This window comes from Lontra canadensis, unplaced genomic scaffold (assembly GCF_010015895.1).
Source record: "Lontra canadensis isolate GAN:19392208 unplaced genomic scaffold, GSC_riverotter_1.0 scaffold1, whole genome shotgun sequence".
Lineage (NCBI taxonomy): Eukaryota > Metazoa > Chordata > Mammalia > Carnivora > Mustelidae > Lontra > Lontra canadensis.
Genome location: NW_022630995.1, coordinates 101,039,196 through 101,064,920, shown reverse-complemented (window position 1 = coordinate 101,064,920; position 25,725 = coordinate 101,039,196). Strand labels below are relative to the sequence as shown.

The 25,725-nt window shown below is 38.6% G+C and overlaps 1 protein-coding gene across 1 annotated transcript in view; it reads left to right on the top strand.

The window, feature by feature from the left end:
• ARHGEF38 (Rho guanine nucleotide exchange factor 38) overlaps positions 1-24,703 on the top strand; it is a 138,315-nt gene extending 113,612 nt beyond the window's left edge. Inside the window, exons 8-14 of the mRNA XM_032860508.1 lie at positions 3,228-3,332; positions 5,320-5,442; positions 8,404-8,715; positions 11,995-12,138; positions 12,941-13,139; positions 13,289-13,548; positions 24,155-24,703. Coding sequence (XP_032716399.1) covers positions 3,228-3,332; positions 5,320-5,442; positions 8,404-8,715; positions 11,995-12,138; positions 12,941-13,139; positions 13,289-13,548; positions 24,155-24,340 — 1,329 coding nt within the window. The 3' untranslated portion in view covers positions 24,341-24,703. The remainder of the gene's footprint in view (positions 1-3,227; positions 3,333-5,319; positions 5,443-8,403; positions 8,716-11,994; positions 12,139-12,940; positions 13,140-13,288; positions 13,549-24,154) is intronic.
• The last annotated feature ends 1,022 nt before the right edge of the window (positions 24,704-25,725 follow it).

The following is a 25,725-nucleotide window of genomic DNA, read 5'->3' as shown; positions in this document are numbered from 1 at the left end:
TAGAGGCTCTGGCCTTGACTTTACCCCTGCTCCTTTTTGCCACCTGACCAAAACCTGGTGATTGCCCTGTGGCCCTATATGGCATGCAGTGACCTCCTCTTTAGGACTTGTCCACTATAATCAACTTCTTCCAAGCCTTGTTTCTGTTTTCTCCTGTGGCTGTACCTACTTTACTACTCCATATCCAATATGGACATTCTTGGATTCTGTGGTATGTATCATCCTTTATGTTCTTCTAGGGGCTCACTGGGTCCATTGCATGCAGGAAATAACTCCAGGCCCCTCTCCCAGTGCTAAACCATAATGTGAGAACTTTGGGACATTAGGGTTGTACGGTCATAGATCAGGGAGAGGAAAATCAAGTCATTTGAGCTAAAAGCAACAGTACTACAATTGGGTTGGGAATTCAATTGTAGAAGAGACCGTAGCCTTCATAGGTATGTGAAAATGTCATGCACACAATTCTCTCCTACTCTTTAGGTTGTTACTTCTGACTTAAGACAATTCTATTGAGGAACAATAGGCAGGTCTGAATTCTGAGCAGGTTTTGCAGAAGCTGTTACATTCTTTAACATATTTATCATCGGCTTCTGATACTTTCCAATTGTGAACTAAAAGTGAGTTGTAGGTGAAGTGGCCTGAAGGGATATTAATTAGATTTTCCCCTTAATCTTTTGAGAAGATGTCCTGTCAGCAATGAAGCGTTTCACTGTTAATCAGAAAATCAGCTGCATAGGCTGAACTGCAGAAGAGATAAATCTCAAGTCAGTCAATTTTGCACTTGTCAGCAGCTCAAGTGAAATATTTGGTGGAGTTAGGGTATAAAACTATTACCCAAGAGGAAGATGCTATTCAATTCATCACACATGTATTGAACTCACTATACTAGACACTGTGTTAGAGATCTGGTATACAAAGAAATTCTGAATTCAGACTCCTTGGGTTTGAATCCTGGTTCTACCTATTAACACGGATAAATTTCTTTAATGTCCTGTATTATTTAGGGTAAAGGCCAAGCTCCTTTTACAAGGAGATTCCAAAACAAAGTAGCGTAAGCTGGGAAGTCATTTATATCTCTTTCTTGTAATAGTCCTAAGATGTGAGTCCGGATGGGCTCTGCTGCACAAAATTCTTTAGGATCCCAGCTGTCTCCAATTTTGTGCTGCGCTGTCCCCCAAACATGCTGTCTCCATTTGCTTGGCTGAAGTTGGGTCACTCCTGTGTCTTCAGTCTTGTCCCAAAGGCAAGGTTGTAAGGCCAAAATTCAGAAGTGAAATATACCATTTAGCTAACATCTATTTACCCAAACCAGTTATGAGGGCAGAACCAGCTGCAGGGAAAGGGTAGTCTCTAGCAGGACAGCCACATGTCCAACTTAAACTAGAGGTGCGAATCCTGCCAGTAAAAGGATGTTAGGGGAACATCCACTATTTTTGCCACAGCTCCCAAGCTTCTGTTTCTTTATCTCTGAAACGGGATTCATTGTGGCACCTATGCCATAGAGCTTTGTAAGAATCAAAATGAGAAGATGGAAAGCAGGTTTTAGCGCAGTGCCTGGAACATAGTTAGTGTTTAATATATGTTAGCTATTATTATTATTAAGACAAAAAGTGCTTAATCTCCAATGCTTGCCATTTATCAGTGGAGAGAATCACTTAAATAATTAACTGGTGTTGTGAAGAGCACATGGGGGAGCAATTAAATTTCTACAGTGAAAAGAATAGGAATTCAAGGGAGGTTTCACAGAAGGGGTGACAGTTGAGTCCTTAAAAAAATGAAACAGAATTTTGCAAGGTAGAGAAAGGGATAGCAGTGTATTCCAGCAAAATAAAGCAGCATGAGAAGGGCTTGGCTGTAGGAACGTAGAACTGGAAAATATTTCTCATACTGTGATCCTTGAATGTCTTATTTTAGAATCATCTGGATCCCTGCCAAGATACACAAAATAAAATAGCTGGTGATGGGTCCTTGAAACCCACATTTAAAATAATCTGCCCCAGCATATTATTCCATACATCAAACTAGATTAGACGATAGAGGTCCTAAGGGAGACAGTCTTGAATGTTGTGTGAATTACAAGGGACTATATTAACCAAAACCTTTTTAGATAGACAATATTAAGGGGTTTAAAAATAAGATAAAATAGCACCATTCTCTGTGCACTAGGCTCTAAGGTTAACCATCTCCCCCGGACCCCACCAAGGTCCACGATCTTAAATTACCAAACCTATGAGCAGAGAACAGCTATGGTTACTACCCAGTACCAAATTGAAGAGTACCCACCATGTACCACAAATCATTTACATGTTCACACAGATTTTGCCAGCATGAAGCTGGTTCTGTTCTTTTGTCAATATTGTGATAACCAAGAAATACTTCTTACCATGAATAATAATAACACTTATGGTCTTATCAATAAAATAAGATAAAATATCTAAAAATAACTGAACACATGTGACTATTATGTTAACTCTGCTGAGTTTTCCCCACAGAGGGGCTCTTTTGGCCAAGATCACATTCAACTTTTCAAATTTGAGTTGGTAAAGAATTACCGCATTTCTTTAGCCAAGAAGCTAAGTATCCTTTCTAAATTAATTGGGATGAGTCATAACAACAAAACAGTTCCAGTCAAGAGATGAAATATTTATCTTATTTTAATTTTGATTTTTTATTATATTAGTTATTTTATGAACCCTCAAAAGGGGCATAATTTCAGAGTACATATGTCATATATGCCATTATAAACTGCAGAGAAAAGTTTTCCCTCCCCCAGCTACCATCACGCAGACGAAGCTCCATGCTTAACCGGCAGCGGGGGGCTTCGTTATACTAACTGAAGTTGTGCGGCGCGCTTGTACACAGCACATACTGTGCCAAGGCAGTCAGCACCACACGGAAGGTTTTCATCTCAACAAGGAGTCTCTTTGTCATGTGCTGGGCTCATACAGCCTGTGACATTTCTTTAAAACACCAGATTTGTGGGGCGCCTGGGTGGCTCAGTGGGTTAAAGCCTCTGCCTTCAGCTGAGGTCATGATCCCAGAAGTCCTGGTATCGAGCCCCACATTAGGCTCTCTGCTCAGCAGGGAGCCTGCTTCCCTTCCTCTCTCTCTGCCTGCTTCTCTGCCTACTTGTGATTTCTCTCTGTCAAATAAATAAATAAAATCTTAAAAAAAAAACACCAGATTTGTTTGATTTATAAAAATAAATAATTTCATCTGCATTATAGGTGAAAGACAATACCTTCAATAGAGAAGAAAAGCTGTTCAGATCTCTAGAAAAGACGGTGAGGCACTGTGTGAAGAACATTGGACTCTGTCATCAACACATCCAGGTAGGTAAGACACAACCGTTTCCCGTGTTTCTGTGAGAAGGTATTGGTGTCCACGGTTGTTCCGAAGAGTAAATGTGCATGTTCATGCCTTTTTGTGATCGAATTTATACGATAAAATTCACTGATACCGTATCAGATTCGGGAGGCTGCAAACTGCCAGTGAGGGAAGCCAGGATAGAGATGCAGGTTCCGTTCTTCGTTCGCTTATCTGCCCTGTCCTGCTCACAGTTGAAGTGGCCATGCTATGGGGCATTAGCTCACGTGATTGCCCCGTGGTGCTGGACCATCAGCACACATTCCTTTTAACTGGGATGAGTTCATTAGTACAAAACTGATTTGGCAGAATTTTTTTTTCTTTGTTGGATTATACTTGTATATCCCTTTCTAGTACCTAAAACACATATTTGCAAATTTAAAAGCGGGACTGAAAGAAAAGAGAAAATCAAAGGGGGACATAAGATGAAATTGGAGGAGAACTAAAGAGCCAAAAGAGCATAACATAAAGGCCGTATAAAAGCTGCAGAAACCCACGTGTGGATCTCAAATTTAGCTCTAAATCTCTGAGAAGCCAACTTAAAAAAGGACATATGATCACACACCCTAGATGAACGGATCACCTCTATTTATTTTGTAACCGATGTTTCATAATGACCCCTTTAGAGTTCTGAATGAAATTCACATGTAGTTCAACCTTAGGTAGGTAGGTAGGTCTACATAAAAGAAAATCAATGTAAAGGAAAATAAATTCTAAAAAAATAGTAAGAACTACAATATACAAATATTCCCGCACAACCACAGTAGAAGAAAAAAACACCCCCACTGGATTTCCAATCCCCCAGCAAGTTTTCCTGCCCTTGTTGAGACTCACTAGACATAACCAAACTGATAGAAGTGCAGTATAACTATATTCAGTAGAGAGAGAATCGATCTCTTAAAGAAGACATAGTGTCCTCAGCAACATCTTGATAATGGGCATGATTGGGAGACATAGACAATGAGTAGAATTCCATGTAACTCTGTTAACAAATGCCCCACTTCCCATTTTCCAGTTTTTATCTTGGATATCTATTTTTGGAAGCAGATGTTTACATGCGTAGGTAAATTATCATACCAACAGAGGATTAGGTTAACAGGCATGATGATTTTGAGAAAAAGTTCCATGTTATGTAACCAAGTTACATTCCTTTCTCATTTATTAACTGATGCAAAGATTTTATAATTACGTTTGCTAACCACTTCCTAAAGCTCTGCTTTCAGTGAAAAGAAAACCAAAACTTAGTTATAACAGCCAGACAGCAGTGGGAACCCTGTCCTTCGTATACATTTCATGAAGAGAATGCATCTTGGGAACATCAACAGGAAAATTTTCTATTTCCACTAACCCATTCAACAAAAACATGAGCATCTTCTTTTAAAAAGAGCAATAAATTCACTAAGGAAAACTGAAGACATAAATCAAAAAGGAGTGATTTCTTTTTTAAAAAAATTATTTATTTTATTTGACAGAGAGAAAGAGAAAGAGAGAGGGAACACAAGCAGGGGGAGTGAGAGGGGAGAAGCAGGCTTCCTGCAGAGTGCTGAGTGCTGCTGAGCAGTGCGACATGGGGCTTGATCCCAGGACCCTGGGACCATGACCTGAGCCAAAGGCAGATGCTAAATGACCGAACCATAAAATTAGGGATTCAGTAAGAATTGAATACTGAAGAATGGCCAATGAGGGAACTTAAGGTGGAGTCCACTTAATAAAAAATGTGTCATACAGAGTAGTAGGAGAAAGTGACAGGGGGAAAGTAAGAAAATAGATTGTCACAAGTAAACTCATTGTACAGAGTACTCATGATGTATTTTTCCTTTCTTTTTTTCTTTTTGGTATTAATCTCTCCATGGTAATGGAAGGTTATGGTGATGAAGTACACACGTGGGATACATTTAATGGTATGGAACTTCAGAAATTTGCCCATTTTGTGACTTTGTTCTTGGGTTTCAGGATGCCATGCCCTTAGCACTGCAGAGTGTGATGGCGCTCCAGGAGATCTCATGCAACAAAGATAAGGAGGACAGGAGCCATTCGGAGACCCCCAGTAATGTCCCAAATCCCTGCAGTGACTTTGTAAGTTATTAATATTCACAGATAAGTTAGAAAGCAGGGTTAAAAGGAAAGCTGCTTTTTATTTGTTTTTCTGGAGTTAGAAATAAAACATATACTAAAGCAAATACGAATGTCAAAATCAGCAGATTTGAACAGGAGCAGTTTGGTTTTATTTTCATTATTAACTATTTTAAAGTGAATTAGTGAAGATTTTTTCACTATAATCAAAATTTAAGAGGATTCTAGACTGTGTTTCTAGAAGTCAGTTCTGTGTAACTTTTATTTTATTTATTTTTTATGGTTTTATTTATTTATTTGACAGAGAGGGAGAGCACAAGCAGGGGGAGTGGCAGGCAGAGGGAGAAGCAGGGAGCCCAAAAAGGGGCTTGGTCCCACAACCCCGGGATCATGAACTGAGCTGAAGGCAGATCATGACCAGGCAACCCTAAGTAGCTATTAGAAACAACATTTTGGGGGTGCCTGGGTGGCTCAGTCAGTTGAGCATCTGCCTTCGGCCCAGGTGTTGGTCCCAGAGTCTTGGGATCGAGCCCCAAATTGGGCTTCTTGATCAGTGGGAAACCTGCTTCTCCCTCTGACCCTCACCTCCCTCGTGCCCTCTCTTTCTCTCTCTTGTTCTGTCTCTCTCTCAAATAAATAAAATCTTAAAAAAAAAATAAAAAAAATTAACATTTAGTTTAAGTCTGCATGTGATAGATGATAGATTTATTAAGTTGGCAAGCTGTGATTTTCCTAAAAGAGTCTCTGGAAAAGTCCAGAGTCCTTACAGGAAGAGTGAAGATACTCTCTGAAGACATGACTTTTATTAACACAGTATATACTGGACAGTAAAGCCTTCTTATCGAGAACCGGTCTTTACCTATGAGTCATAAGTCTTCCGTTCTGTGGTAAAATATTCGTTTTCTAGGAGTTGTATAAAATATACAGAATTATAAAACATAGCTTGGGAATCCTTAAAATATTCTTGAACCTAGAAAAAAAAAATCTTTTGTTCCATAGGAATTATGATATCATAGTACTATGTTATATAGAAGCTATATATATATATACATATATATATGTATATATATATACACACACACATATACATATATATGTGTATATATAGTAATTATGTATATAGTAATTATGTTGTAATATTATAATTACCTGTAGAATCCAGCCAAGTTACAATATAGTAATTTATCAGAACAGTAAACAGATTCTTTGCTTAGTCAAAGGAGTCATTAAACAGTCTGAAACTATATATTGATTATTTTATAAGCTAGACATCAAATTTAATCTGTGTAGTCTATTGCTAGCACCAGTCAGAGATTGGCTTCCTTTCTCTTGTGGATTTCCTGTCAGTTCAGACAAAGTTACCACAGGTTGTTTAATTAATAAAAGCTGCTGTTCAGATGCTGATTCCTTAGGACATCTTTCAGGGTACAAAAGAAAAACTTGCTTCTAAATTGCTGTAATATAATCACGTAACCCACACATATATGACAAAGCATAAAGTCGGCAGTCAGCAAACGTTAAGATACTAGGTTGCTTCGGAATAGAGGGGGAGGAAAGAGAAATAGAAGAAAGTAAATCTAGGATGTTCAGGTGCTGGCATGGGGTTGGAGGTTAATATGAAGTTTATTTTCAATATCTCAAACCTAAAAATGGAACAGTTTAAGAAACAGAACCAGCATCAGCTTAGTCCTTCAATGTGTTTAAAGAGAAAGCAGTAACTCTGTTGTCATTCCTTTTTTTTGTTTGTTTTTTAAGATTATTTATTTGGGGTGCCTGGGTGGCTCAGGCATTAAGCGTCTGCCTTGGGCTCAGGTAATGATTCCAGGGTCCTGGGATCAAGCCCCACATCGGTCTCCTGCTCAGCGGGAAGCCTGCTTCTCCCTCTCCCACTACCCCTGCTTGTGTTCCTTCTCTTGCTGTGACTCTCTCTGTCAAATAAATAAAAATCTTAAAAAAAAAAAATGACTATTTATTTGAGAAAGAAAGAGCGCAGAGGAGAGGGAGCACACGACCAGGGGATGGGCCAGAAGCAGAGAGAGAAACAGACTCCCGACTGAGCAGAGAGCCTGATGTGGAGCTAGATCCCAGGACCCCAGGATCACCACCTGAACTGAAGGCAGATGCTTAACTGCCTGAGCCACCCAGGTGCCTTCTGTTGTCGTTTCTATCACAGGAGCAAAACACCTGATTAAGGAGGTACTTATCTGTATAGGATATGAAGTTCCACTACCCAAAATGAGCCATCAGGGTAGCCGGGTAATTGGGCAGGTGTGGGAGGACTAGGATACAGTCTTTTCTGAGACTACCTTCATTGTCAGCAAAGGAAGGGAATAATATGGTGAGTCATTTGCACAGTCTTAGTGGTCAGAGACCAGAGTTTGCCTTCCAACACATGAACTGAAATAACTCCACTTGACTCCGGGATTAGAAAGAAGGGGAAGGGCAAAGTGCTGAAGATGACCCCAATGACAAAACCCAATGCCTGTAGAGAGAAAGATGGAATGCATTTTGGGTGTATAGGCTTTAGCTTTTGTATTCCTCTTCTTGCTTATACATTCAGTGTTAGACTCTAGAGTCATTGTTCTAAGTCTTTTGAGCAGATTTAGCTAGACAAAAAAAAAAAAAATCACATTCTCTCTTGTTTTTAAGATTTTATTTATTCATTTGAGAGTGAGAACAGGAGCAGAGGGGAGAGGGTGAGGGAGAAACAGACTTCCTGCTAAGCAGGGAGCCTAGTATGGGGCTTGATCCCAGGACCCGGAGAGATCATGACCTGAACAGAAGGCATATGCTTAACCATCTGAGCCACCCATGCGTGTCAGATCACAAGGTCTCTTCACTTGGCTACAGAATTTCCCGTGGTCCTCTGAGCTCCTGCAGGGAAGAAATAAGCCTACTGGCGATAGCACAGGACCTGTACTGGTTGCTCCTTACTCTGTCACAGGATTGCTTTTCTCTCGGCAGGGAGCCCATTTACAGAGGATCGTCCTGATGCCCCTGTCGGCCCTGCTGTCCTTATTCACGGGGCCGCAGAAGCTCATCCAGAAACGCTATGACAAACTGCTGGACTGCAACAGCTCCCTACCAAGGGTAGCCGGAGATGAGACAGACTTGGCCAAAAAGGAGTACGAGGCCCTCAATGCCCAGCTCGTCGAGGAGCTCCAGGTGTTCAACCAGGCTGCTCGAAAGATTCTGTGGAACTGTCTGTGCAGTTTCATGGCTCTCCTCAGAGACCTGACCCTCGCGGCTCAGCAGGTTTACTCCACAGTGGCGCCGGTAAGCTCCGCACCGGCACCTGGCTAGCGAGGCCAGCAGGATCTGTGAGAAACCACAGCCCTGTGAAACGGCCTTGCTCACAGTGTGCACATGTGCGGTGCGTGTGCGCACGTGGCGGGCACTGAACTGAAGCTAGTCACACAGTCTTTCAATTTCTTTCTCTTTTCTCCTCAGGAAACTTTGCTAGTTCATGTTTATTGTGATTTCCACACCTTAGTTCTTCTTGGAGGTTTCTTTTCAAATGCCAAACACCTTTTAGCTCCAAACTGCATGATGCTTTGCTGAAACTTATCAATTTGTATTTTGTATTCTCTTCCTATTCAACGGTTCTTTAATGCTAACCAGGACTACTTAAGACATGGATCCAAAAAGAAGGTCATCTCAGTGTAAAGACAGAAGCAGGAAAACTGTCAGGCCAGTCTTTTTTTTTTTTTTTTTTTTGCTTTTGTTTTCCTCTATGGAAAAAAGTCTAGGGTGTGTGTGTGTGTTTGTGTGTAATTTAGCTTTCCATTAAGATATGATTTTATGACTATTTTCCTGAAGAAGAAGAATGATATTTACAAGCTATTATCAACTTAAAAGAATCAGTGTGGTTTCTTTGTCCTTTGTTTCAATTAGTTCTTTTTCAGCTGGTTAGATATTTAATGGACAACATTTGGAGGAAAATTAATTGTCCTGACTTTATTTTTTACTGTGCATTTAATTAACTTTTAACTTATCCTTTGAATTAAATTAAGTTGAAAAAGCAGGTGCTACATTTACCTGGTTCAAAAGGCAAAACTACATAAAAACATATAAGCAGTCTCACACAGACTCCTGTTCCCTAACCACCCATCTCCTACCACCGCCGCCATTGTTACTAGTTTAGCCGTTTAGGGTTTCTTCATGCCATTAGAAGTAAATGAAAATATGTATCTATTTTTCCTGTAGAAAACCAGGATATTATGGCACCATCCTGCAATTCGACTTTTAATCTCCTCAGGGTGAACCGTGTCAACACAGACAGCTTTCTCATCCCTTTGATAGCTTTATGCTAGTCTACTGTGTTGCTGTACAATAGGGTATAACCAGCCCCTTGTTTTTGGGATAACAACTTAAATGAGAAATAATTCGCATACCATATATTCCACCCATTTAAAGTACACAATTCTGTGGTTTTAGTATTTTTACAAGAGTTGTGTAACCATCACCACAATCAATTTTAGAACATTGTCATCACTCCCAAGAGAAACCCAGTACCATTAGCAGTGAATCCATATTTTCCCCGAATCCCCAGCCCTAAGAAAACCCAATCTATTTTCTATCTTTGCGGATTTGCCTATTCTGGACATTTCATATAAATAGAGTTATATAATATGTGGTTCTTTGTGACGCTCTTCTTTCACTTAGCATAATGTTTTCAAGGTTCATCCATGTTGTAGTGTGTTTCAGAACTTAATTCTTTTTATTTCCAAATAATATTTCATTGTATAGATTTATTTATCTGTCATCAGTGGATGGACATCTGGGTTAAATTTTTACTTTTTGGCTACTGTGAATACTGCAGCTAGGAACATTCAAGGTCTTGGTGGAGGTTTGTTTTCATTTCTCTTGGGTACAATTCTAGGAGTAGAATTGCTGGATCATATGCTAACTGTGTACCTTTCAAGAACTGCCAGACTTTTCCCAAGCAGCTGTACTATTTTACATTCTCAACAGTGTTGACTGAGTTTCCATTTCCTTACATCTCTCTGTCTTCTGTTTTATAGCCATCCCAGTGGGTGTGAAGTGATATCTCATTATGGCTTTGATTTGCAGTTCTTTGATTATCCTCCTATCTTAAACTTTTTAAATTGAAGTATAGCTTACATACAGTAAAATGCATCAGTCTAAAGTATACATCTGAGTGCGTGTTTGCAAATAAATACATCTGTGTAACCACCATCCAGATCTAGATATTAGCCCTTTTCAGTGCTCCATAACAGCCACCCATGACCATTCTTGGGCTCCTGCCCCTCAAAGGTAACCAGTTTCCTGATCTGTGTTACCACAAACTGTTATGCCTGGTTTGTATCTCCCCAAAATGGAATCATACAGTACTTAGGGTTTTATGTATCAATCTATTCTATTCCTACTGATGGCCATTTGGATGATTCCAATTGTCTACAACTGCGTAACAAATTATATCAAACATGGTAACATGTAGCAACCAATGGTCATTTATTACTGCTGTGGTTCTGAAGGCTCCCTGGGCTCGGGGCAGTCATTCTCAGTGTCTCTGTGAGGTTGTAGTCTCATAATAGCTGGGGCTAGAGGCATCTCAAAGACTTCCTCAAGGCCCATGTTTGGGGTGGGAGATGGGATGATGATAGAAGACTCAAATAGTTGGGGACCAGGACAGCTGGGGCTCCATAGACCTCCCCCCATCTGACCTCTCAACATGGATTTTTGATATGGTGGCCACAGTGCAACTGGACTTCCTCCACGGCCACTAAAGTCTGTCAGAGTGAGTGTCCCAAGAGAAACCAGCAGAAACCGAGTAGTCTCTTTTAGCCTAATCTTTAAAGTCAGATAGCATCACTTCTGTTCATTTCCATAGTCTATTCAAGGAGACAATTCTAAAAACCCAATCACTTTTGAGGAGAGAGGACATGGACTCCCCCTCTTGATGAGAGACATGTCAAAGAATTTGCTGATTTCTTTAAAAACCACCAGAGCCTCTTCACCAATGCTTTCTGTTTTAGTTTCTTTCTCCTTCCCCCTATCCCACCCTACCACTTTGGAGGACCCTACTGCCATTGATTCCTAAGCCCTTCTTCCAGAATTCCTTTGCTTTTTATTTCTCTTCTATTCTTTTATTTAGGTGTGTATTTTTATTATTTTATTTAAAGATTTATTTTTTTGAAAGAGAGAGAGAGCACAAGCCGGGGCTGGGGGATGGGAGTAGGCAGAGGGAGAGGGTGAAACAGACTCCCCCAGTGAGCAGGGAGTCTGACGTGGAGCTCAATCCCATGATCCAGAGACCATGACCTGAGCCGAAGGTAGACACTTAACTGACGGAGCCACCCAGGTACCCCTAGGCTTGAGTCTTTAAAAACAATTATCCCTATCATTTTAGTGAGGTTTCTGGAGACAGGAAATCAGACCGTTTTTATCCAAAAGTTCTAACATTGCCTTATTATTTTTTTTTTTTTTTGTGGTGCTATCTTACGCTTTCTCTGTTTGTCACAACTCTACTAAATTTAATACCTAATATGGTTGAATAGTTTGAGAACAATGCCCTATCATTTCTCCCTATAGGTACCACTGTTGGACTCAAGAATCTCTGAAATTCAGAATCGAGTACTAGAAGAGGTTCAAAATCTTAATTTTGTGAAGGACAATGGTGCCACTTTTATTGAGAGGAAACTTAGTTTTGAAAAGAAGAAGTCTGTGCAAATTCTGGTGAGTTAGATAGTATTCGTGACAAGGACTCTCACCTCTTTTTCTTGTTCAAATCATGTTATATTATTTTCCAAATCACTTATCTCATTTTAATAACCTGTAATTTACCAACCTATTATATATAGGATTTCTTGTTTATTTCTACCTTCTATATTATGAGTTCTGTAAGGTCATAGATTTTTTTATCTGTTCTGTACGTGATATATTCCAAGCTGTTAAAATGGTGCCTGACAACAGATATAAATATCTGTTGAATGAATGAAGAGAATTTTATAGAGCAAAATTGCAGTAGTTCCACTCTTTCCTTTTTCTAGATAAGGAATCCTCAGCTCCAGAGATGAAGTAGCTTTTTCAAAATCACTGGAGGCAGACCTGGGAGGGGTCTAGACCTCTTGCCTTCTGACTAATTTACCGATATTTTTTCCCAGAAAAAGACATGCAAATGTGCAACTTAATTAAATATTATTTATCAAGTGCTTAATATAAAAGGAATTGTCTACAGGATGGCCAAAATTGAAAATTATTCCATCCAAGAGGGATTAGAACCTCTGCCTTCTTACAATCAGTTGAATTTTCTTTTTTCTCTGCAACACTGCCCTCATGTGCTAACTAGAGAATTTTTCACTGCATAACTGGAACAGTTGCTTCACAATAATAACTCCATCAACGCTTCAACAATGAAATCATCCCAAATCAATGTATGGCTTCCACATTTAAAAAATCTCCAAAGAAGGAAACTGCAGCTCAGTGAGAATTCTATTACACATCTATCTATATCCAAATTTCTCCTTCCTTCTCCCAGCCAGAAGTGCCCCGTCAAACTGACATTCACCGCTCCAAACTACTATCCACATATGGTAAAGAAGAACTCTACCAAGCGAAACGCAAGTGTAACGCTACCCAAGAATATGACATCAATCTTCTGGAAGGGGAGTTGGTGGCTGTGGTGGAACAGAAGGATCCACTGGGGAGTACAAGCAGGTGGCTTGTTGATACAGGAAGTAAGTTTTTGGCCTAAAACGTGCAGAACTACCATCTTTTTTCAAGTTGAGATTTTCCCAGGGGCCTCTCTGGGCTTGTCTAAACCCCAATGTTTGGTGAGGGTCCATACAAATGACCTTGTTTCTTCTTTCTTTTAATTCTTATCCAGTTATAAAAGGATATGTGTATTCCTCCTTCTTAAAACCCTACAATCCAGCAAAAGTACAGAAGGTGGACACTGAGAACAGGTTTGGTGATGATGATTTTGATAACATCAGCCTCTTTGTGTCCTCGCGGCCAGCTAGTGACAGTGTCACAGGCACCCCGGAAAGTAGCATAAGTGATAGCAGCTCATCTCTTAGCGGTACATGTGGAAAGTTTGAAACAAACAGCACGGACGTTGACAATTCTCAAGAGGTAGATGAACAGGTAAGAATGTGTACCTTGAAGTGACCCTGCTTGGCTCTTCAAATCATTAAAGGTGTTCTCTCTAACAGCGTTCTGTTACTGTAAGGCTTGATGGAAGAATGTCAGCTTTGACATTGTCGCTCTATGAACACTTATTCTCTGCGCCCCTTCTTGCAAGGAATTGCATTCTCTGAGTCTGTCTCACCAAATGAGGGAAAGAGGACCATAATTGCTATGTTGCAGGCTTGATGCAAGGATTAGGGAAAATGTGTACATGTAAAGTAGCCAGCCCACCGTAGACACTCAGTAAGTAGTAACTGTTACCATTACTATCCTGCTGTCATGTACTCAAAGTGAAGCAAAGACGGTCTTTTTATACTCCTACATCAGAGAAAAACAGTTCAATACTGAGCAGATTGCCACCATAAGGAGCAGGTGGAAAATTGTCCATGATTCTTCTAAGAGTGGTATCTTCATTGAGCTATCTATATAATCAGCCATTTTTGATCTCTCGTATAATTCCATATACTATATACTAAAATCGTTAAGAGCTACCTTTCCCGTGTTCACCAAAGCAGAGACTAAGAGGATCACTCTTTCACAAAAAAAGTTAACTATAAATGTAGGCTTCCTTTTTACTACCTCAGAAAGCTTTAGTGTGCTTAACTGTTAATCTTTCAAGTGGTGACCAACTAACTGCTTCTCTTTTTTAACTTGCTTTTTCTGTTAGTGGCTTTTTCTTCATTAATTTAAATTTGTTTTTTCTAAGAGTAATACATGTTATTTGTGAGAAGTTAAAATGGTGTAAAGATATACATAAATTAGGGCGCCTGGGTGGCTCAGTGGGTTAGGCTGCTGCTTTCGGCTCGAGTCATGATCTCGGGGTCCTGGGATGGAATCCTGAGTCGGGCTTTCTGCTCAGCGGGGAGCCTGCTTTCCTCTCTCTCCCTACTTGTGATCTCTCTCTGTCAAATAAATAAATAAAATCTTAAAAAAAAAAAAGACACACATAAATTAAAAGTGAAGTTCTTTATTCCCTTCTCACCTAACCCTACCCTTCACGGACATATTAGGGTTTATCTTTTCAGACAGTCTCTGTGCAGGTACAAACACATATATTTATTCCAGTGGAAATATGTATATGTTACATAATTTGCTTTTTTTTCCCTACTTAACAATGTATCTTAGACACAATAGCACCTAAATATCTACCTTAGTCCTTAAAAAATTCTGAATAACAATTTATTTTGTGGATAGATCTTAGTTCATGTCACTATTACCCTAATAAAAGACATTCAGAATATTTGGGGGGCGGGGTTAAGATTTCAAATTATTTCAGGCAAGATCCTTGTTCATCTATTTTTGTGCACTTATATGAGTATATACATAGGACAAATGCCTAATAATGTTGGAGGGTCAAAGGGTATATATATCTAAAGTCTTGACAGACACTGCCATACTGCCCTCAGAAATAGTTCATCTATTTAGTCTCTTTTATAATGACACATTGATTATTGTCCAATTCATGATGAATTTTTTAAAAACTTTATGAAAGACTTATTTACATGCCATAAAATCCATCCATTTTAAGTGTATAATTCAAGGACTCTTAGTATATTTACAGAGCTGTGCAACTATCGCCCCAGTCCAATTTTAGAGCACTCCTTTCACCTGCCTGCCCCAGCCCCAGGAAATTACGAATTTACTTTCTTTCTCCATATATTTGACTTTTGGTGTATTTTGTATTAATGGATTTGGATACTACATGGAGTCTTGCAGCTGGCTTCTCTCATTTAGCAGAATGTTTCTGAGAGTCGTCCATGTTGCGGTATATGTATGTACTTTGTTGCTTCTTATCACCCAATCACCCAATAGTATTGCATTCTATGGGTATAGCATATTTCGTTTATACATTCACCAGTTGATAGACATTTTGGGTATCGACAAGTCTTTGTGAGGATTTCATTTCTTTTGAGTAGCTACCCAAAAGTAGAATTGCTTGTTGGTATGGTGAAATTTATGTTTAACTTTTTAAAGAAACTGCCACACTGTTTTTCAAAGGGGCTGCACGTTTTATATACCCACCAGCCAAGTGTGGGGGTTGTTAGCGGTAGTTTCCTCACATCCTCACCTTCTTGCCTTTTTTGTTATTATGATAGTCACTCTAACGGGTGGGCCTGGTAGCTCATTGTGGTTTTAATTTGCATTTGACTAATGCTGTTGAGTATCTTTCATGTACTTATCAGCTATTCCTGCGTTTTCTCTGGGGAAAGGTGTATTCAAATATTTGACCATTTTACAAATTGGGTCACTCTCCTTCTTATTATCCAGTTGTGAAGAGTTCTTTGTATACTTTGGATGCAAGGTCTCTATCAGATATAATGTATAAATAATTTCTCCCAGTCGTGACTGATTCTAAACTCATCTGGACGTTACTGTATGTTTCTATCACTCTTCTGTCTTGAAGTTTCAAAGCACTGTTTTTTCTACTACTGGTTCACTTTCTTAGTTTATTCCAAGTTTCTAGAAAACAAAATAATATTATAATACCAATAGATTACTGAAATGTTATCAGTAAAATCTGTAGCTGGGATTAAATATCCTAGTAGACTTTGACTTATCGCAATAACCTAGAAGGACGGAAATTGGAGGACCAAGTTTGTCAAGGCATCCTGAAGCTGGCTTGATGTGGAGCTCTAGTTACTAATGGCTATACAGAGACTTTTGGAGTAAGTGTCTCACTAAGGCTCTTTTGGCATGGGATTTGTAGTCTATTTCCTAATAGCTACTACTGTGTAGTAATTCTCTTTGAGTAATCCTATCAATATGTTTCATGCAAATTAGGTCCATTAGAAGTTTCCTTTACCAAGAAAGGGAAAAAAATGAGATAATTTTCCTTTGCTCAAAACAAAGTATATTGAGAGTGTCTCTTCATAGAGCACTATCTATCTGTTCTTTTCCTTTGAGTTTGGAACCAATTCAAAATAGACCTTGGTGTCAGGGATGGACATATAAGCGTTGTTCCTAACAAAACTGGATTAGAAAATGCAGCTTGGATCAGTGGCCACGTGGGATCCCTGAATACTTTCCTCTGTGTTAAAATAATTGAGTCCATATTGCAGGCTTCTCTTCTGTATGAACAAAGTCTGTCCCAGTAAGTTTATTGTGTTGAAGACAATGCATCTTTTAGAAACCCCAGTAGGAGTGAGAAGACCACATAGGAATATTTCCTTTAATGTTTTAATTCCAGTCAACAGATGTACCTGGGCTAGTGGTTTTCAGGCTTTTCCAATTATGCAACTACTGTTCAACCCTTGGAAATAGGAGGAAAACCTTGTGTGATCTTCCTAATCCTTACCAGAAGGCTGATGTTTCATTCTGTTGACTCCTACAAGGTGTGGAGAAGAAAATGGTTAACCCCCACACTTATGGTGTGACAATCTAACTGAGCAATGAACACATTATAGAAGTCCCTATAAGGTGATTGAAAAGTGGGAATAAATTGTATCTTTTTTGTGAACAGTGAGAATACAGTGTATATTGTAATATGCATATTTGAGGCACACTACAAAGCAATTTTCTGTGTGGCTGTTTAGACTTTTGTTCTTGATTTTATTTTTATCATCAGGAACATCAACTCAGACCTGTATTGGTTTAAGTGGATAACACTTTGAGTCACCATTTCTTCCCTATCCTTTCTTACTGTGGCAGTAATATTTTTTCTTCTTTCTTCCAGAACTGAAGTAACATATTGCCATTGGTGTTGTAGGCTGTAATCTACTTTTACTGATGGTTTTAGTGGACCCTGACAAGAAGGAGAGGTAGATGGCTAGCGTTGGCCTATACCTGATATTCAGGAGGCATCACTGGGGTCCTAAAAATCAGACATAAATAGGCAAGTTCAGACTGACTTCAGACTAGCAGCTCTGTGATTTTTATACTCAAGCTGAGTTTTTAATGTGGACTCCAAGAATAAAGGGATCTATGAATGGACTTTGGAAGGATTTATAAATCCCTTCAAATATGTCGGACATTTTGTGCATTATGTGATTCTGTGCATAACTATGGTAAAAGAAGTACATAGCTTTCCAAAGATTTTCAAAGGGAAATTCTATTTAAATAGGTTAGAAACCACTGCTCTAGAGACTTAACTTGCTTATCCATTCTCCCACCCACTCAAGGAAAAAAATTGTTGGATTAAGAGCCTCCTGCATTTTCTGCAATGGTTCTAGTGGATCAGACATCTTATGGGTCAGGTGAAAATGTAACGTATTATCTATAATGGGGCACTTTTGTTAATGAAAGGGAGTGTTTACTGGATAACTGTGACATGTATAATTGGGAAGTATGGTCGTTCTACTATTTGGTGCCTAAGAACCAATCCGTTCAGATTCCTCCATTCACATTTCACACAGAAAGTATGGCCTTTCTCTGGATGTTTTACAATCTCCCTAAATGATGATCCAGAGCCCTTGGAGAATAATGGGGAGGAGGTAATGGATATTTGCAACCTGGTGGTACTGATTTATACTAAAGGACTTAATCTTTAATTTCTTTACTCATGACTTTGTGATCTATCAAAAAATATAACAAAAACAAACCAATATGCCTTCCTTTCTAATGTATTCTCCCCTTTTGTCCACCAAAGAATAATGACCTGATTTGTATTCGTTTTCACTGCTGCGTAACAAATCCTCACAAACTAAGTGGCTGAAAACAACATAAATGTACTATCTCACCATTTCTGGGGTCAGAAGTCCCGGCACAGCTTAGCTGGGTGCTTGGTTTGGCGTGTCACATTGCTACAGTCCAGATGCTTACTGGCCTGTGTTCCTCTCTGAAACTCTTGAGTTCTCTTCCAAGCCTGTGATTGTTGGTAAAACACAGTTCCTTGTTCTGGTAGGACTGAGGCCTCTGTTTTCTTCCTGGCAATGAGCCAGGGACCACTTTCACTAATGGCAGGCTGCACTCTGACCCCTGCCATGTGTCTAGGTCTGTAGGCAGGTCACAACATGGTTATCTGTTTCTTCAAGGCCAACACATGAGCATCTCTCTGCTTTTAAATTTCTCCCTTCAGAAATGGCCTGAACCCTCTCTCATAGGGCTCACCTGCTTAAGTCAGGCACATTCAGCACCATCTTTGTCTGATTCAAGGTTAGTGTATTAGGGACCTTACTATGTAGGACATGTTCAACAGGCAATGCCCATCTTAGGGCTATGTATTTAAGTTTGTATTTAAGTATCACAGTATTTAAGATGTCTTGCCTGGTAAGCAAGGTATAGGACTAATGGGATGAGGTCTTCTGTACTTCTCAGGTTTAACAATGGGTCAACCCAATGTTAGAGGGAAGTTCAATGTCTGAGAATCAGTGCTGTTTCCTTCCCCCCCCACACACACATAAATGGTACTGAGGACATAATTTTTGAATTTTATTCATTTTTTTTTTAAGATTTTATTTATTTATTTGACAGAGATCACAAGAAGGCAGAGAGGCAGGCGGGGGTGGGGGGTGGGGAAGTAGGCTCCCTGCTGAGCAGAGAGCCCAATGTGGGGCTCCATCCCAGGATCCTGGGATCATGACCTGAGCCGAAGCCAGAGGCTTTAACCCACTGAGCCACGGAGACGCCCCATAATTTTTGAATTTTGAACTTCTGAAAGGTTGTTTTGGCACTAATTCACTGTCTGGTCCTTCACCTTTACATGTTTCAGCTACTTTTGATGATAATGCTACATGTCTAATATGTCATTGTTTAGAAATTGCTTCAAAAGCCAGCAGGATGTAATGTAATATATTTAAGTAGTCATTAAAATGATGCTTTAGAGAGCTGTTTATTGACTTGAAAAGATTGTCAAATATATTTTAAAGTAAAAAGCAGGTTGCAAAAATTATGTATACTATAATTTTGTGTTTATTGTCACTTTAGGTAGGTAGTTAGAAGGAAAAAAAGGAAGAAGAGAAGGACAAGGGAAAGAAGGGAAGAAATATAGGTATTAATACAGTTGGGTGATTTCTTATTACCTTTATTTAAAATCATTTCTTTATTAAAAATTACATGCATAATAACAATACATAACTGATCACTGAAGAATGTGAAAGCTTGCTCCTGCAAGGATGAAGAAAAGAAAGAACATTTTTCATGCAATATAACTATCTTGGCTTTCTGAACTACATATGATGTAATATGGTTTTATAGCTAAATTTTTAGTTTTGGAAGATTAAAATATAGTATTATTTTTGTTGTTAATTGAAAAACTGAGATGAAATTGGTAAAATGAGATTCAGTAAAGACAGCTAAAATGGCTCCCAAAGGGAGGAATAACTAAGTGCACAAATATAGAACAAGGGGATACTGAACTGGCAATGCTGCTGCAGGGAGGGATCTGGTGGTCATAAACAGTGGGTAAGGGGCGCCTGGGTGGCTCAGTGGGTTAAAGCCTCTGCCTTCTGCTCGGGTCATGATCTCAGGGTCCTGGGATTGAGCCCCGCATCGGGCTGTCTGCTCAGCAGAGAGCCTGCTTCCCTCTCTCTCTCTCAGCCTGCCTCTCTGCCTACTTGTGATCTCTGTCAAATAAATAAATAAAAATCTTTAAAAAAAAAAAAACAGTGGGTAATAAATTTAGTAGGAGTCAATAATACAATAGAGTGTTATTTAAAAAAAGGTAATGTCATAGAGAACTGGGTTGTATTCATAGCTCTTGTACATAAAATGAGCCAAAGTGCAAAGAAGCAACCAATAAAATCTATTTTAATAATTGCTGAGGGAAAAGGGAGAAGGATCAGATGTTTATTGCTTAAGTTAATAACAATTAATGTATCTGGAGCAAAACATTAATATTAAAGGTTAGAAAGATACAGCCTAGAACAATTAAAGTATTCCAAAAAAGGAGAAATTCTTCAGCTTCTATGTGTAATAGGCTGAAAACTTCTAACTTATGGTCCAACGTTATCAACTGCTGTCTCTTTAAAGTGGACTTAGTTCCATTTTGACTATCTATCTTATGTTAAATAGGAGGCATAAACATATAAAACTGAAATATGCTCATCCTAAATTTATTTTGGGCCATGATCACTTACAGTATTTAAAGTATATGGTTTTGTACTTTAAATTTATAATTTCATGAGTATTTAAAATATATGCTCCACTGTAATTTCATACAGAATAGATTTTTTATTTATTTTTTTTAAGATTTTATTTGAGAGAGAATGAGTGAGAGAGAGCATTAGAGAGGAGAAGGTCAGAGGGAGAAGCAGACTCCCCAAGGAGCTGGGAGCCCGATGCAGGACTCGATCCTGGAAGTCCGGGATCATGACCTGAGTCGAAGGCAGTCGCTCAACCAACTGAGCCACCCAGGCACCCCAAAATAGATGTTTTTAAAAGACGTATTTATTTATTTGATGGGGGGGGAGAGTGAGAGAGCAAGCACAAGTGGGGGGAGGGGCAGTGGGAGAGAGAGAACCTCATGGAGCCAGCCACGGAGCTCAAGCCCATGATGCTGAGATCATGACCTGTGCCTCAATCAAGAGTCAGATGCTTAACAAACTGAGCCACCCAGGCACTCCTCATACAAAATAGATTTAAGTGGAAGATTTTATATTCCCTTGGAGAGAACATTGCCAAAGTGAAAGACCACCACAAATATTTAGAAATCTTATATTAGTAGGTAATTCAACCTGCTAAACAATCTATAGCTGCATTGGCAATGCATATATGTTGTGTATTATAATTGTAAAAGTTGGCTAGCAGTTGCTAACATGGGCTCTTACAAATAATCAGAAACTGTATTATGGCGCATTGTATTCTTGAAAGCTTTTGCCCACCAGATGCTCCATTCTGCTCTTGTGAATCTAATCAATGTCTTCATTTTCTAATCAACAACAAAAAGATCAGCAGCAACATATCAGAGACCTCAGTCCCTTTCCACAAGAATATACTCTGCACATCCTTTCTAGAATAAGAGTTTGCTTCCTAAAGTATTCTGAGAAATGAACCAAGCACAGAATTTGGAGTTAGAAGATACAGTCATAGCAGCACAAAGTATATGACTAATGCATATTACTTTTCTAAGTCACAACTCACAGGGTTGTTGAGGATAAAACACATTGGACATGTAAACTGCCATGAGCATAGAAAAGATGGTTATTATTGCCGCCACCCCCACTTAAGAATTTATAACATCTTCCTGTTTTCTTGCTTTTTATTTAAAAAAATTTTTTTAAAGATTTTATTTATTTATTTGAGAGAGAGAGTGGAAAGGGGCAGAGGGAGAGAGAGAAAATCCTTAAGCAGACTCCCTGCTGAGCAGGGAGCCCAATGCAGGACTTGATCCCAGGTCCCTGAGATCATGACCTGAGCCGAAGGCAGATGCATAACCAACTGAGCCACCCAGGAGTCTCTCTTTTTAAATTTTTATATTACAAAATAATCCATGCCCAACAATCTGTCTTGTGTGTATCTTGTATGATGCAACATTATCTCTTTTATGTTCTTGTATAATAGCCGAGACTTTTGGCCTAACTTTTAAGTTGAATTAACATATATCTGAATTTCTACTGTGTACCATCATGTGGTCAGTGGAGAAAAGTTTAAATGTTCCTTTTTTTTTTAAGGTAAGCTTGACACCTGACCTGGGGCTGAACTCATGACCTTAAGATCAAGAGTCACATGCTCTACTGACTAAGTCAACCAGGCACCCCATAAATGCTCCTGTCTTTGAGGTGAAGCTCATGCTAGAGTTGTTGAGGTGATATAAAATCAATGATATCAAAATTTTACCTAACGTTAAATAACAGTTCAACATCTACAGAACAACTTAAGCTAAGTATATGGTGCCCCCCCCCACATTCCCCAGTCTCTTCCTGCTCAATGAAGTCATCCTATTTGTTACCATTTCCTTTTAACATTGACCCTCAATTTTGAGAAAATTAATCTGCTTGCCTTTCTCATATATTATTTCATTCTATGTATCTTAGAATATGACATATCCACCTTATCAATTTTGTCACCTATACAAGGTTACCTCTTTCAAAAACCAGCTCACATATATCACTTATGTGAGTGGTGTGTTTTTTGTTCTGTGTGTGTGTGTGTGTGTACATTTTTGGGAGCACATTTTCTCCCTAGCTGGGCTGTAAGTTCTTTGATAATATCTGGCACTTGACAGGTACTTAATAAATTTTGATTAAATGAATAATGAATAAAATATTGTTAGTTGCTTAATTTTATGATATAACTAAACAGTTCTGTTATCAATCTTACAATTTTAGTGGAAGAGGGACTATAAACACTTAGGGGTTTCTTATGCATCTAATAATTCTGAAGTATTCTTTTGAGATTAAACAAAAATTCTTTTGACTGAAGCATGTTTTATTAATTTCTTCCAGGCCCCTTAAATAATTTAAATATTATAAATTTAATGCACTGTCATTATAAAATAGGTTAAAAAAATAAGTAAAAATGAAAATCATCTAATTCTACCAAAGAAATTAACACTCTCAGACTTACACTGTATATCTGATTTGATAACCATTTTTTTTTTTTTTGGCTTACCATTTCATCATAAACATTTGACCATGCTATTAGTTTCAGAAAATAGCATTTTTAATGACTAAGAATTTCCTTAGTGTAAAGGTCTAGAATAGATTTAACTATTCTCTTACTGAACACTTAGTGTTACTCCTATTTCCCTCTCACTTTTCACCTTGTGAATGGATATTGCAATAATATTATTATATAAAAATCTCTGCCAATGTTTCTATTTCTGTAAGAGAGTTTTTTTTTTTAAGGATTTTATTTATATGACAGGGAGAGAGTGAGAGAGAGCACAAGCAAGGGGGAGAGGGAGAAGTAGGCTCCCCACTGAGCAGGGAGCCTGACTTGGGGCTCCATCCCAGGGTCCTGGGATCATGACCTAAGCCAAAGGCAGACACCTAACCAACTGAGCCACCCACTGAGCCCCTGTAGGAGAGATTCTTCAAGAGCTATTACTGAAAAAAAAAAAAATACAAAAAAACCTGACATTTTAAAGTCTTTTAGGGGCACCTGACTAGGTCAGTCAGTAGAGCATGCAACTTTTGCTCTCAGGGTCATGAGTTCAAGCACCACGTTGGGTATAGAGCCTACATAAAAATCAATCAATCAATCAATCTTTTATCTTTTTTTCAAGATTGTATTTATTTGACAGAGATCACAAGGAGGCAGAGAGGCAGGCAGAGAGAGAGAGGAGGAAGCAGGCTCCCTACTGAGCAGAGAGCCCGATGTGGGGCTCAATCATAGGACCCTGGGATCATGACCCGAGCCAAAGGCAGAGGCTTTAACCCACTGAGCCACCCAGATGCCCCCAATCAATCTTTTAATAGAAACTGTCAGATTGCCTTCAAGCATGGGCAGTTTAGACAGTTTAGGCAGTTTAGACTCCTCCCCACAGAACAATAAGAATACCTATTGAACTGTATTCTCATCTGGGTCATGTTTTAGCAAACAAAATAAATCTAACAGAAGGAACTGGGGAAGGTGACTTTGAAAAAATAAAAACTTAGCATTCTTTCTAAAAGCTTAGATATCTTTATTATGTTTGTCTAAATATTTAGGTCCTGCTTCCAATAATGTCATTTGTTTTTTTGTCTAGATTTTCTATGCAGTTCATGCCTTTCAAGCACGAAGTGACCATGAACTTAGCCTTCAGGAATATCAAAGAGTACACATCCTTAGATTTTGTGACTTAAGTGGCAATAAAGAGTGGTGGTTAGCTGAAGCTCAGGGGCGGAAAGGGTATGTGCCAGCTAACTACCTTGGGAAGATGACTTATGCTTAAGAAAAGAAGCCTCTGACTTTTGTTTTCTGGCAAGTTATGGACTACCTCATAAAACTTACATTACAAAATGTTGGTCTAGAAGTTAAGAAACCACCAAACTACATGAACTGATCCTGTATCAAGTTTTAAGGAAGACTGTGCTTCCTAACAAGATTATTTCAAAATGTATGTTGAAGAATACATATTGAGAGAAACACTTAACAAACACAAACAGCAGAACAAATAGCTCAAGCTCAAGAAACAGACCTCTCAAGCTCCAAGTAGCAACTACTTAAAAGTGGAGATCTTTGAAAAGGTAAATGTCTTATCAACATGAAAGGTTGGACCTAAGGATAAGATTTCTTTCAACTTATTGTATTGTGTATTTTGCCTCAATTTTTTTTTGATTCTTATTCTCTCTTTTGCATATGTGTGCACATATATACTCATACACCTATAATCATATTCACCATATGGTTTATACATAATATGTAGATCATATAGATTACACACATATACACATAAACCAGGAAGTATACTAAATACACATAAGTATAGGAATTAACAGCCAACTAGAAGTCTTTGATGTGGAACATCTATTTAATACAAGTTTTGAATGAAAACAAAACCGAGTCACATAATCTTTAACATTTACTGAATGTATGCTACATGCCAGAAATTTTTCTAAATGCTTTATATGTGGTAACTTATTAGATACTCACAACATTATGATGAAACTGTGGCCCAGAGAGGTGAAGTAATTTAGCCCAAGTCACACTGCTAGTAAGTGGTGGGGCGGGACTCAAACCTAGGTCTAGTTCTGGGGTGCATACTCTTAAACAATATGCTGTACTAACCCTCCAGGAATGTACACATTTGCTATCAGCAAAGAACCTAATGATACAAATAATGGACATCGATAAGGACCATTATATTTGTCTCAGGTCCATATTTAAGTATTGAGAAGTTTTTCAAAATCAAGGGCTACAAGAACTTCCATGATGTTAATCTAGAGAAAATGAAGTATCTAGGTTTATTATTTTTATTTTTTAAACATTTTTTTAAAGTATAATTGCTTAAAAATGATCCTGCATGATTGTTACACGTTACTTGAATGGAAATATTTTTGGATCACTCAATCATTTGGAAAATGAATGGGGAATGTGTGTTCCATGTTCTGAGCCAAGATGTAAATATTTTTAGTTGCTGATTTGTACTTAGATATGGCAGGCATTAAGGATAACATTTGCTGAAACACAATGTCCTGGGACACTGACTTCAATTTGGGAATACCTCAAAACTGCCCCCTAAGATGTCAGGCATATTTTGTCAAGACATTTTATTGACCTGTAGATGCTTCTTTAGAACAGTAAAAAGATTAAATTTGACTTAATGGTTTCCTTTAT